This window comes from Clavelina lepadiformis, chromosome 3 (genome assembly GCF_947623445.1).
Source record: "Clavelina lepadiformis chromosome 3, kaClaLepa1.1, whole genome shotgun sequence".
In the NCBI taxonomy this organism is placed as follows: domain Eukaryota; kingdom Metazoa; phylum Chordata; class Ascidiacea; order Aplousobranchia; family Clavelinidae; genus Clavelina; species Clavelina lepadiformis.
This window is the reverse complement of record NC_135242.1, coordinates 3,666,324-3,679,550: the sequence shown is the minus strand read 5'-3', so window position 1 is coordinate 3,679,550 and position 13,227 is coordinate 3,666,324. Positions and strand designations below refer to the sequence as shown.

Below are 13,227 nucleotides of genomic sequence, written 5' to 3'. Positions count from 1 at the left end.
GTATAAGTACGTGCATGTTATATACTGTATCCATATTGAGTAATCAGAGAGAATATAAATGTGGTAGACTCAGCAATTCTCATATAAATAGGAATCTAAAAACAAAGAACTTACAGAAGATGCGCGGTTGCTGTAAATGTAATCCAATCATTTGATCAATTTAAATCATTGTAGTAAAATCATCATTTTGTACACATTCATGTGTGGGCAGAGTAGGCGTACAGTCGTGGTAATGGAGAGGATTAAGGGGTTTAGGGCGCTGATCATTGAATTGCGATAATCAAATCAAGCGTTTTAACTGAAGGTGCGAGGTCTTTACAGCAGGGTTGTGACCAAGTCATTTTGGGTGGTGACTGGAGTCAAGGCAAGTTAATTTAATTTGTGACTCGAGTCAACTCAATGGCTTTAACGTAAAAACTATTTTGAGGTCACATTATGCGTTGTAATGAATTGGAAAATATTACGTCATAACTGTCTACAAATTAGTCTGGTTGAAACTTTTTACCGAGAGTTGTAATTATTATGAAAGATATTTGTTTGTGTTACCTAAAGTTGTCATTCTTACCGTCACAATTGTCATTACGTTACTCGAGTCATTTTAGACTTTGGCTCGAGTCAAGGCAAGCCATTTAGAACTTCTGAATCGAGTCAAGTTGAGTCATTAGAAAACGTGACTCGAGTCATTACAACGTCGGTTCCCAGATTTTTAAAACTCAAGTTATAAGTTGCAGAAATACTTAAAAAGTCTCGCTGTGTCTAACGGAAGACGCTGTTTCCATTGTCTTCCAAGTTGTGATGTTATAATTATGTGTGACTAATGACTTAATTGATAAACATTTTTTTCTGGATGATGGGCCCCGTAATAACCGCATTGTCATTTAAACAACACGCAGTGTTGATTGACACTTATTTCATTTCATTCAAGATCCCATTGTTATAATTAACACTTAACCTATAAATCTTCCAGACCAAAATACTTCCTGTTAAGTGCATTGCAACTCAAGTTAGAAAATTGTTTCTTTTATTCTCCCCTTTATGTACACCTTTAGTGTAGACTATATATGTACAGTTGCATACAATAATTTAAGTATTCACTTTTGTGTTTTGTTTAGTTTTATCACTAGCACTGTTATAACAAATGCTGGTCCGGCTGTTCAGCTTACTATGTGCATACGCATCTCAAGCACGTATAGCCTGGTTACCTGTATAGAAGTGGATAAGATACGCGTGATTAAGCACGTGCTTCCGAACAATGCTTGAGCGACGTTTGCTGCTGTTTCGTGATATTTGTATTGGTGATGCCTCTGTTCTGATGATAAAATCGCTTCTACCATGCGCCATGACATTAACTGCAAGATTTCAAAGCATTCTTTCGATATTTATACATTTGTTTGTAACAAAAGGATATTGCTGTAGATAAAAGCAACCGGTGTACCATGAATGTGTTGGTAGTGTAAGCAATGGGTATGTACACGAAAATCGCAAACAACGCTGCAGCAATTACGTGCGAAAAGTATATTTTAGCTATTTTAGGTTAAACCAAAGTTAGATTTAGATTGGAAGGTAGCTTTAGGTTAACTTCATGTCACCATGTGATAAAATTTCAGTTAGGCTCAAATAGTTTATGAACAAACAATTTCTCAGTGACGCAGTGTCTATTATTTACGAATATTTTAACTTTCTAAATCGACTAACTACTGATACTGACGAGGGATTTAAAATAGTCTGTTGACTCACCACAAACTGTATTAGTGTATTGCCCAGCATAGTTGGGAAAAACAGTGAACTTAGTCAGCAGTTGTTTTTTTACAGAAAAACCCCACTACACGCTAGCATCATAGACATCTTATATCACACGTTAGTATATACAGTATAATTATATTTATATCTATATGTGATGTCTATGGTTAGTGCACGCTTTACAGCTGAAAGAAAAAAGACTACACTTAAAACAAAATGTCAATCTACTGAGTTGTCCTTGCTGAATTCAATTGTTCCGGAGCTGAAAGGAAAAATTATAATATCAGTAAATACCACATCATAGAACATTTGATACTAACATGTTTTCTACAGGCATCCACTTAAGAATATTTTACAACCTGTTGCAAAGTTTTCAATTACAACCATGGGGAACTTTGAAGTAAAACAACAAGGTAATGTTTTTTTCTAATTTTGCGTATTCTGTGTTCGATAGTATTCAGATGATTATTTGAGAACAGCATGCCTTTGTACTTTCGACTGATGGTGACAAGGCCGCATTAAACTCAGTATTACATAAAAGCAATTACATAACCGTTTATGTTCATTGTTTATGAACATAAGCTTTACCGTGTGTATCTATAGGTGGTCTAATCTTATAGTCACACCTGACAAAGGTGTAGCGGCCTGGGTGGTATTTTTAATACCATTACGTCATTCCTTGCAAAAGGGTGTTTTAGCTATTGATTGAAGTTTATGAATTTGTTCTTTGACAAACACTTTAACTGTCGTTTGACATTTGGGAACTCGTTCTGAATAACTTCGTTTGAACACTCCTTTTAGTACGTTCCCAAGTTGTTTTCCAGCCCCTGTGCTGATAAGAAGTCTTTATTGGAAATGCCCGCTTCTTAACCTTAACACTGATTATTTATCTATGTCTCAATGTGTCAGCTTTTGTTATATGTATCACATTCTCAAGATATTGTTTTACCCGTTGCACCTGCTTCGACGCCCAACGCCTTTTTTGTCGAACATTTCAACTCCCATCGCTTTCACTTTTTATAAGCTCGCACGTCTATGAGAGAAAGAATCAGTTGAGTAAATCATCGTGGCTAGCGTAGACAACTCATCAAGCAGCACCTACGAGAAATTAGCAGTGTTACTTATGTTCTTGTTTTTTGTAATATTGAGAAAGTGTACAGCACCTACAATGAAAAACTTTTCTTGTAAGCTATTTCTGTTGTAATATTAAATCCTTTCGGCCAACAAAAGGTTTATTCTAACCGCACGCAACAATAGAGTCAGATAAATCAACAAGGAAATTAGGTTAAGATACCCTCTTAAGTCATGAGTTCTTCAAAGAAAAGGCAAAAGTTTGTGCTTATAATAAAGGTTACATTTTCAGATTGCATCTTTGCATTGCTTTTTTGTGCTTATTTCTTAAAACTTTTTTGCATTTTCCATGCAGTAAGCTATGTGCATTGCAACATAGTATGAAAAAATCTGTTCTGAGTAGCCTACATAAGGTTACACAGCCTATACAGATATTTGCAAAGTTAGAAATTACAATTTTCCAAATTCAAAGCTGCAGATTGTTAACGCTTTTGGCCATATTCCCATTAATAATTATTTATGTGCTTTTTTTGCCATCAAAAAACGGAAAATGAAATGCGTTTACGTTGTTTGAAAGTGCATTTGGACAAAGAAATTTTGAGAAGATCCTACTTCAAAGAATGACCTTTCCGCGATTCATGCTCCTTCGTATATCTCGGATGTAATGACGCAAAATGCATATCTGTATAGTTGACGTTTTTTTTCTGCACAAAGGAGATGTTAAACTCGGCTGCTTTTAGATCATGTGTACGGGACGCCTGCAGAGTATAGAGTCAGACATTTGCAATATAGTGTGAGTGCGTATTTCGTAAAAAGCATTTTTGGGCTTATGACGTGGCGAAGATTACCTCAAAGAAAGCGACGCTTGCCGTTTGATTTCGAAATTTCGATCGTGTAAATAACGCACTGCTCAAAATACAACAACACGATTGAAAGCATATTTACTACAAAAGGTTATTCACTGGCTACCATTGTGCTGGATTCAACATACTGTAGAAATGATGAGATTCATTGCAGCTACGACCTCAATGTCGGTGCCAACCAGAGCCAGTACTGATAGGACTCGAGTCGGACTCTAGTCACGTTTTAGAAAGACTTTATTTAACTCGAGTCCCATTATATGACTTTGAATATAACACTTGACTTGATCCGAGGTAGTTCTTGTTGATTAGCTGCTCCAGATTGTCCAGCTTTAAAGCAAAACAATTTTTCTTCTTTTCTCCAAACACATTAAAATGTAACTCAAAATGAAATTTGTTGTCTACGAACACGTTTGAAGCAGCAAATCAAAATAAATTTATAAAAATTCAAGACGATTCTTGTTGACAGGAACGATATTTTTACTTTCCTTACGGCTATAGGTTGAGATATCTAATGACTCGATTTGATTTTAGTCCAAAAGACTTTGTTTGACTTGCGACTCGAGTTTGATGACTTGTTTACGACGTTGGCGCCAACATACATACACAATGGTTTAACTCGGTTCATTTATTTTACAGCATACGTGTCAAACTCCCGGCCCGCTTTACAATAAAACTTACCCCGCAATGTTATCGTATACATTGAACTATTTCGGGCCCGCGAGATCATTGTACATTGTACAGTATAAGCTGTATAACTTACTTTTTTCAAGCAAGAAACAAGATTATAACAAATCGCACAATACAGTAGTACAGCAGTTGCCCCACCATACGACAGAATAAATAGATTTATTCTAACACTTGTAATCTGGGCTGCTTTTTTCTTTATTGTTTCTTAATTCTTTAATGTTTTCGCAAGGAGATGAATGAAACATAATGATGTAAGAGAAGAATATAATCAAAAATAGCCCAGTCAAAACTCGTTAAAGACATCAAAAATTTAAATAGAATTGATGCGACAACCTCATAACGCTGCTAACTCCTGATCATATATCACGTTTTCATCTACGTCATGTCGAACTGAAACTGTAAATTTCAGTATTTCGACAATAGGAATACCTGTGGTAGACATCTATTGCGTCTGAAGTTAGATATGTAGCAGTTGGAAGCATCAAATTTGGTTGTCAATGACACCCGGGCAGCCGGGAACGTCGTACTCTGCGATAATGTTTGTTGTGTTTCGTAAATAATATTTTTGTGCGTATCATAACACAACAAAGACCTTCCTGGGTATTGTCGTTTCAGTGTCCTCCCCCCCCCCTCCCCTACAAAAAAAAGAATGAAAGCAGTTGGACAGATAAAGTCAAACCAATTTATCAACCCATATAACAGTCTATACAATGCCAACTGACCGAAGCGTTCAGGTCGAATAATTGTTTTACTTTTGCTCCACCCACTTGAACTAGCTAACAAAGATCGTTTTATCAGTAAGCTCGTATCCGCATTCGTGGCTGTATCCCACTTAGTTCGGGTTTTATTCGCTCACTTTGTGCTTTTATGAGGTTTGATCCAGTGTTTGTACAAACGTTTATTCATTGCGCTGTTATGGGTATGTAGCGTTTTGTGAATGCCGGCTATACAGAGAAAGGAATACCGTATAAATTTAAAGAGTGATTATTTCACCGACAGTATAGGTCAAGCAACCCATAAAGATAGGTCGTACGTGACATCAGATGTATTGTGACGTCTTATCGACAACTCGAGTAGAGTTAAAATGTCCCGGAAAATCGAGAGCAAACAATTAATATTTGCCTGAAATGTTTATTTCGTTGCGTATAAACGTCTTTATAGTTACAGACCTGTGCTATTTACCTGTGTAAAATTTCACGATCCGGTTGTTAAATAACCTGAACTCAAAAAGAATCGATATATTCCAATAAAGGTTAATTTTCTCAGACGGGACGGCGTAACTGCTCGAAAAGAAACTGCTTTAGCACACAGTGTCGTCAAAGGCGTCCATTATTCTGCCTCTCATACGCCATTGACGTTGCTCATAGTGGATAAGTAAAACTATCGGTGACTTAAAGAACCTATGTGTCGCTTAATGAGTTTACGTTCATTCTTTAAGCCCTTTTTACCATGATCTCTCTGGTTGCTACCGAGTGTTATTGTGATGCAGTGAATAGCAAAAGTTCTTTATTTTGCTGTCCCAAGGTGAACAGCAAAAAATGAAGAAACACAAAAGAAAGTTTATCCCCAATGCACAGGGCGTGAATTGCCGTTTACGACAGAATATAGCGATACAGAGGTATAGGCAGGATTTCCGTACCTTAGTTCTAAGATTTGTCCTTATTTTGGAGTTCTGCGTCTTAGAAAATATTTTTGTCCTTATTTCTAAGACACGTCCTTATTTTTGTCTAATTCTTAGGCAGAGATTCCGATTTTCGGCATTTCGGACCCCTTAGTACGCCATTTTAGACTAAAGAGAGACCAAAATTAAAAAACATGCACATATAGTCTCTCTTTTTTCGTTTTTAGAAACTTCGATCGCTTTTTCCTGGTGTGCAGTACTGTTTCGACAAAAAGTACAAACACAAGGTAGTATTCTTCTTTCGTTTCTTGGTCGTCCTCATTTTTGAGTCCAGACCGATGACGACCCAGGGTATAGGACAGGAACGTGACAAATTCAGCCTAGGTTTTGGTATACACTTAAACTTGAAACAGTTGTAATAGATCTGTTAAATTTCTTGTTTTCAGCTTACGGTAACGTTCTTTGCTTTTTTTAAATGATTTTCGAAATGGATGGGTCCATACCAAATGGTTAGTAACTAATATGCGTTATTTGAATAACCACGACACAATTGTTGAACTAAACAATTTATGTTTAAAACAAATTTCAGTTTAAAACGCGACAGATTTTTTCCGATGTTTATGCAAATTAAACTTGAAATATAAGGTTGATATCAAAGAAGCGTCGTGAATGCAGTAATTCGATTTGACTTTTTCAAAAATTTTTTCAACTTGTTTTCGATTTTATTTCAAAAAATTTGTCTTAAAAATCGTATTATCATATCATAGAGCCGACTGAACGGGAAGATGTTGTGGAGTATCTTGACGGACATCCGACCTTCCTGTGCGATTACATCCATCGGAATCCTCACCTTCTGGATAATTACGTCATAGACAACGTCGACGAGGCTACAGCCAGCGGCTGGCTGGCGAAGGTTCAAAAAGCTCCCCCAAGTAATTAATATGATGTTTGGTTATCACTGGAGCCTAATTGAATTTGATAGCCTAATTGATATGATACTTGGTGTGGTCATATACCTGTTCTTACGCAGAGTATAATGTGCTGGTTTTTCATGGTAGTCTTTTTGCAGCCGAACTCTTGCAGACTTTGCGTATTGATTACTTGAAGGAGAAGAATTGTGCGCAACACCACACTGACAAGTACATCCACAAGGACTTGGTTGTCAGAAGAGCGGATTCCTTTCTTCTGGATTTGTATTTCAAGAACAGGAAGTACCGCGCCGCCAAAGATCATATATTTTTGGAGTTTGCCATTGGTAAGTCACCATCTGCTTCTTTTCGTCTTTTGCTTCTGTTTTCCAAAAACCTGCAAAGTTGGAAAGATATAACATATGTGCTATGCATAGAACGGCGCATATCAGGGTATGCATCGTCGAATTGCAAAACTAACCGCGGTGTTTTGATTGACATTCAACTTTTCCCTTGCCAAGACTAAAGGTGTCAGAATATTTGTAACTGTGCGACGTCGTTGTAGTGATAACCGAAGAACGATAACATTATATAATAAGCCGTCATCACAGAGTGTGCTTTTGTGTGAACGTCGATCAAAAATTGGTCAACTTCAAAGAAAAATTATTCTGCTCGAAAAAGACAATGCGTTAGAAGTTTTGCGTAGGTTTGTTAAATCGAACGTGCCGCACATTGCAGCACACGAAACCCTAATTTATTGATGCGCGTCCAAAACGCTTGGGTGGATGCTGGCGTTTCTATTTTTTCAAGATAAAAATTGTCGAAGCGCCGGTAGTCGAAGCATTCTTAACTGAGGTAATTTCACAAATGCTAACAATTTGTGAATCTGTGACCACTGTAACGATTTGTGAGTTTATTCCTGTTAAATAGTCCCATACATTAACACTAGTGCATATAAGCCGGAGTATGGCTTGCTCCTGGTTGGCTTGCTCCTTGCATTCTTTGTATCAATTACATTTTGATCACTTTTTCGAAACTTTTCGTTGTTAAAACTCAAAGCATAAGCCCGACATTTCTTGACATTTCTTAACTGATAATGACCAAGGTTCTTGCTTATTGATGCGTTACGCCACACCCGCCTAAATTTCAACACGTCTTATTCCGTTTGCAAATATTGAAAAGCGGGCGGTAAGATCCGGGTGGCATTTTTCTTGTCACACATCCATCGTTTTCAATACGTTCAAAATAGTCTTCCAAAATTTTAAAGCAAGTTTTGATCTGACTAAACGTGCAACTGTCCCCGGATAGCACCCTAAATTCCGTAACATCGCTAATGTACAATAGCCTAAAAGTCCGGCGAATTCGGTCATTGTGGCCAGCAGGTCTATCTCTTTTGAAGGATAAGTTGCTCCTGTGTCTAATTCCAGCATGGATTGATTGTCGAAGAATTTTGAGCCTAAATAAAAATTTATCCTAATAAAACTTGTACTTGAAGGTCGCGCCCAAATCCGAATCAAAGCCCAAAATTTTTTAACGAAAATTTTCAATGTAGGCATTAATGGTTTCAATTTTCAATTTTCATTGGTTCAGCTTAATTTATAATAATTATAAAGTGTAGTTGCGCCGCTCTCTTTGCACTTAATCTTATGCGTTTGCAGACAGTCATTTTATTACTCTATAAAAGCGGTTTTAAAGATGGAAATTTTTCTACACTAACATAAATAGACACGAAGAATTTGCTGAAGAATGTCTTAGTCAGCTGAATGATTTCAAAATCATGACGCCCCGGGGGTTAAGACGATCGAAAAGTGTAGGGAATACACGAACTGCTTCTGTAGCTTTTTTACAGTAGAGTTATACAAGCCGACCGACCAAACCGTTTTTCCGGTTATCGACAGGAAATTCCAAAACCGCCAAAGGCACTCTGTTTCGCGTTCCCGTGAAGAATTCCTTGCAAGGTGGCCCATGGAGTGGCAAGATTTTGGCTAAAGATAAAAAAGCGAAGAAGATAACTGTGCAGGTCAATATTCCCGCTGACGCGATCATTGGACGATACAAGCTGACGGTTGAAGTGACCAGCGTCCTCGATGATGGACCAAAAACTGAAAGGATTGCCAAACCGGACTTGATTGTCATTTTCAATCCGTTCAAGCCAGGTGATTTCCCTGCTTTTTAAACGTCTTGGCGAAAATAATAGCCATAGCATATGCAAAAGTTTTTCTTGTAGTAATACTAAATGCTAGTACCATACGTAGTATACGATCAAATACGGCGATTGGAAACTTAACCGTACTTTTGAAATCTTCTTAGCCGATGTCTGCTTCATGGATGACGAGGCGCAACGAGACGAATACTTGCTCAAAGATACCGGAATCATCTATTATGGCCAGTATTACAGAATGGGAGGAAAGAGATGGTTTTTTGGACAGTTCGAGGAAGGCATTTTGGACATTGCTCTCAAACTTTTGCGAGAGGATTCCAGAGCCAAAAAGAATCCTGTTAAAAGCTTAAAACAACGATTTTCTCCCGTTTATTGCAGCAGGGTTCTTTCTGCAATGGTATATTGGACAGCTTAGTAGATTTTTGTGCTTGTGAAAGCGCAAAGTCAATATTTTAACTGTAGACGTTGGGCTTAGTGGCCTTGCTGCAGTCGTTATCAGCAAGTTTAAATATAACCAGCCGTCACCACTATCATGCGCTTTTAAGCCTTATTGGTTTTGCTACTTTTTCAAACCCCAGGATAAAGATTCTGGTATACCTTACGATGAAATGAATGAATATAGATCTAGGCTTATACACTGAGCGGATCTTCATTCAGTTTCTCTGCATTTAGCTAATCTTAAAAATATTCCGTTCATTTTACACGTAAGCTGTTATTGATATGTTTAAACCACTCAGCATAGCTACAGCTCATAAGTTAAGTTCTTGAAATTATGACGGATACATCTGCGTTGTATAGTACGGCTTTCTGGGTTTTGCAAACGAGAAATGTCAAATAAAGTTGTTTATTTCAGGTCAACTGTTCAGATGACAAAGGCGTCTTGTATGGTCGCTGGGACGGAGAATACGCAGACGGTAAGCGACCGACCACGTGGGACGGCAGTGTAAAAATCCTGAAGCAATGGAACGAAACAAACATGGAGCCTGTTAAGTACGGGCAGTGCTGGGTATTTTCCGGGCTCCTTACAACAGGTAAAAAGTTTTCAGAGGGTGGGACTTCGTTCAATCCAAACAACGCGTTGCAATGCATGAAAAGTTAATCTTATGTGTTGCTGCAGTCTTGAGGGCTTTGGGGATTCCTGCGCGCAGTGTGACCAACTTCCAATCTGCCCATGACGTTGAATTTAACATGACAATCGACACGTTTGTCGACGAAGACGGCGAAAAAGCCGACATTGACGTTGGAGATTCGATCTGGAACTTTCATGTCTGGAACGAAGGCTACTTCAGACGACCTGATCTGCCGAAAGGTTACATTTATTGAATTAAGTCTGTTTAGGTTTTTGATTATTATCGATAATGATCAGACAGAACATTTAGCTAACCGAAAGTTTTGAGCAGGATACGACGGCTGGCAAGCCGTGGATTCGACTCCACAAGAAGAAAGCAGTGGAATTTATCAATGCGGACCGGCACCAGTGAAGGCGATCAAGAATGGTGAAATCTTTATCGGTTCGGACACCAACTTCCTTTTCGGAGAGGTTGGAGCTTTGCGAATCATGTGCAAACGACAAACGCACAAACCAAGTCGAAACTGAACCCAACATTTCGTCTTTCTTATACCTTGCTGCCATTTTAGGTCAATGCTGATCGACTTACGTGGATAGTTGGCAACGATCAGGAAGTTGAAGAGCTCATCAAGCGGGAAACACGTCATGTTGGCAGAAACATCAGCACCAAAGCTGTTGGAAGCAATGCAAGGGAAGATCTAACGAAGCACTACAAACATCTCGAAGGTAAGAATTTGATATGGATTTGTGATAAGAAAAATACTAAAATAAATAATACAGCAAACAACAATAGACGAATTTGTAAGGACATAAAAATGTCTAAATATTCATAAACTAAATAAAAATATTGAATATTCATAAAAATATTTATAAACGCAAAGGTTCCGCGGAAGAAAGAGCGGCATTCAGTCGAGCGTACGCTCATGCGAAGAAGCCTCAGTATCACGAAAAACTGGATACAATTGAAAAGGAAGGAGACATCAAAATCAACATTGAACCAGTTGGTGATGTAATAAACGGACAGACGGTGAAAGTAGCCGTTAAGGTAAACTGCTAAACATGTAAAGCGGGGCATCATTAACGGGTTTCCCCATAAAACTACTACTGCATGCCACGGATTCAATTCTTTATGACAGGTGCAAAATGACACAACCGTCGACAAGTCTGCTACTGTGTCCATTGTGCTGAAAACAATGTTGCATAATGATCAAAGAAAGGCTTTCCTTAAACGGGTAAAGTACGAAAAGCCCATCAAAGGCGGGCAAGGTGAATGACTGAAGGAAAATGACTACAACTGCATATTATTCTCTGAATTCCTGAATGATTAATTTCACTGATTTTTTGTGTTTTTCTTTTCCCATATATTCAGTTGAGACGCAGACTATCGAACTGCCGTTTAATGAATATGGGCGCCACTTGGCGGACAACGCAGTGATTCGAGTTGTGACTACGGTCCGCGTGAAGGAGACGAACAAATTCTATGTTGATTCGTTTGATGTCCAAGTAGATAGCCCTGACTGTATTACACTTGAGGTAGGATATATTCTGTCCTGTTAAAAATATTAAAAAACTTCAAGTTATTTTACAAAGGAAAGCTAACGCCGAAAACATTCAACTCCGTATTATATTCATGCTTCATAAACGGTTTTTACAGAGCGAGGACCAACTCAAGCGTAATTCTTACAATTACGTGAAGATTACAATCCAAAACCCTCTTCCCGTTCCTTTGACGAACGCTGCTTTCAGCTTGGACGGCTCAGGCTTCTCAGGAAACGACATAAAAATAAAGTGAGTAAGATGAAGCAACTTCATCGTTGCAGTGTTAATGTAAAGTTACTTTCAAGGGATTTACTTTAAATTTAGTGGCTTGTGCCGCGGATAAACTCGCTTGACTTTCTTCTAACAATCAAATTTAGTCGGACCCGGTAATACCTGGTACCAAGTTCTTACAATCATATAAATATAAAAACCTGACTTTCTGTTAACATGAAACGTTCCTAATTGTTACAAAAGTTACTTCATGGCTGTACATGAAATATATTACGTTTTAAAGATCATTGATACAGTCTTTAGACTAAACTGTAGCCTTCGTACGGTTAATTATACAGATAAATGAATGCTTCTGATCGAAGCCATAAAACATAATGTCAGGACCAGTCATTTTATTGTTAACTCGTTTAAAGTCGTTGATGTATTTTCAAAGAATACGACCAAAGTCAGGTCAAGTCATTCACTCTAGTGACTATGACTCTGCTGCCGCATTCATTTATTCAAACGATTGCGATGTTTCTTCCAGGGACCCCATACCCCCCAAAGGTGCTTACACACATACCGCCGAGATTTATGTATACAGAAGCGGCGCTTTGACCTTGATGGTTGATTTTGATGCAGTGGAAATCATGAACATAAAAACTGAGAAGGATGTCACGGTGGTTGGATGATCCTGCACCAAGTTAAATTGCCGCATCGTAGAAACATTGTATACAGTATACGTAGGCCTATGTATTTGCTTTATTATTATGTACTAGTGGCCTTTATTATATACTAGTGAACTAGTCCTTTAATATTATCGAGGACGTCGCTTTTTACGTTTTAGTTGACAGTTACAAGGGAGCTTTCGATCAGGAAATAATAATGCTTTCTAAAAAGTTTGTTATAATGATATATACCAGTATATAATGATACCCATAATAATAATATATACACATATATTTCCATACCAGTGGTTCAGAGCCCGGGGTCCTTGAGATGTACTATAACACTGGCCAACAAAAAAAACATTTTTTTTGAGTGCCAAAGATATTTTGATGGTTTCTGGGTAATTTTGGGCTGCTGAGTCCGAAAATAACATTCGTTTCTTTGAATTGGCTCTAGTTTTTGAGATATCGATGTTTTTTATTTTTGACCAGAGAAAAATCGTTAACTTTAGTATCTGCCAATTGTGAACACAAGCATCAGTAAAATGCATATTGGAAATGTCTCTTAGGCAGTATGCATTACTTATTTTGGACCAGATACTCCACTATGTCTATTTGTTATTGTAGCATCCCATTACTTCAGAAACAAGGCATTGAAAACACTCCATTTTCGGCATCATTCTGATAAGC

General features: G+C 37.9%; 1 protein-coding gene across 2 annotated transcripts; it reads left to right on the top strand.

Moving 5' to 3' along the window:
* The first annotated feature begins 2,013 nt into the window (after window positions 1–2,013).
* On the top strand, window positions 2,014–12,879 carry LOC143450863 (protein-glutamine gamma-glutamyltransferase E-like). 2 transcript variants are annotated; one of them, XM_076951603.1, is made up of 14 exons: window positions 2,014–2,153; window positions 6,750–6,914; window positions 7,052–7,237; window positions 8,789–9,046; window positions 9,201–9,448; window positions 9,905–10,082; window positions 10,169–10,360; window positions 10,452–10,591; window positions 10,690–10,846; window positions 11,002–11,165; window positions 11,257–11,386; window positions 11,490–11,653; window positions 11,775–11,908; window positions 12,417–12,879. In XM_076951603.1, the coding sequence occupies exons 1-14, from the start codon at window positions 2,126–2,128 to the stop codon at window positions 12,559–12,561; spliced, it is 2,289 nt and encodes a 762-aa protein (XP_076807718.1). In that variant the 5' UTR covers window positions 2,014–2,125; the 3' UTR covers window positions 12,562–12,879. The 2 variants fall into 2 exon arrangements, with proteins under 2 accessions (XP_076807718.1, XP_076807717.1); XM_076951602.1 differs by lacking the exon at window positions 2,014–2,153 and adding an exon at window positions 6,395–6,491.
* The last annotated feature ends 348 nt before the right edge of the window (window positions 12,880–13,227 follow it).

Coding starts and splice junctions, on each gene's coding strand:
- LOC143450863 (XM_076951602.1), top strand. CDS start 6,458: ATGATTTTCGAAATGGATGGGTCCATACCAAATG. Junction 6,492..6,749: donor GGATGGGTCCATACCAAATG/GTTAGTAACTAA, acceptor ATCATATCATAG/AGCCGACTGAACGGGAAGAT. Junction 10,592..10,689: donor CCAACTTCCTTTTCGGAGAG/GTTGGAGCTTTG, acceptor CTGCCATTTTAG/GTCAATGCTGATCGACTTAC.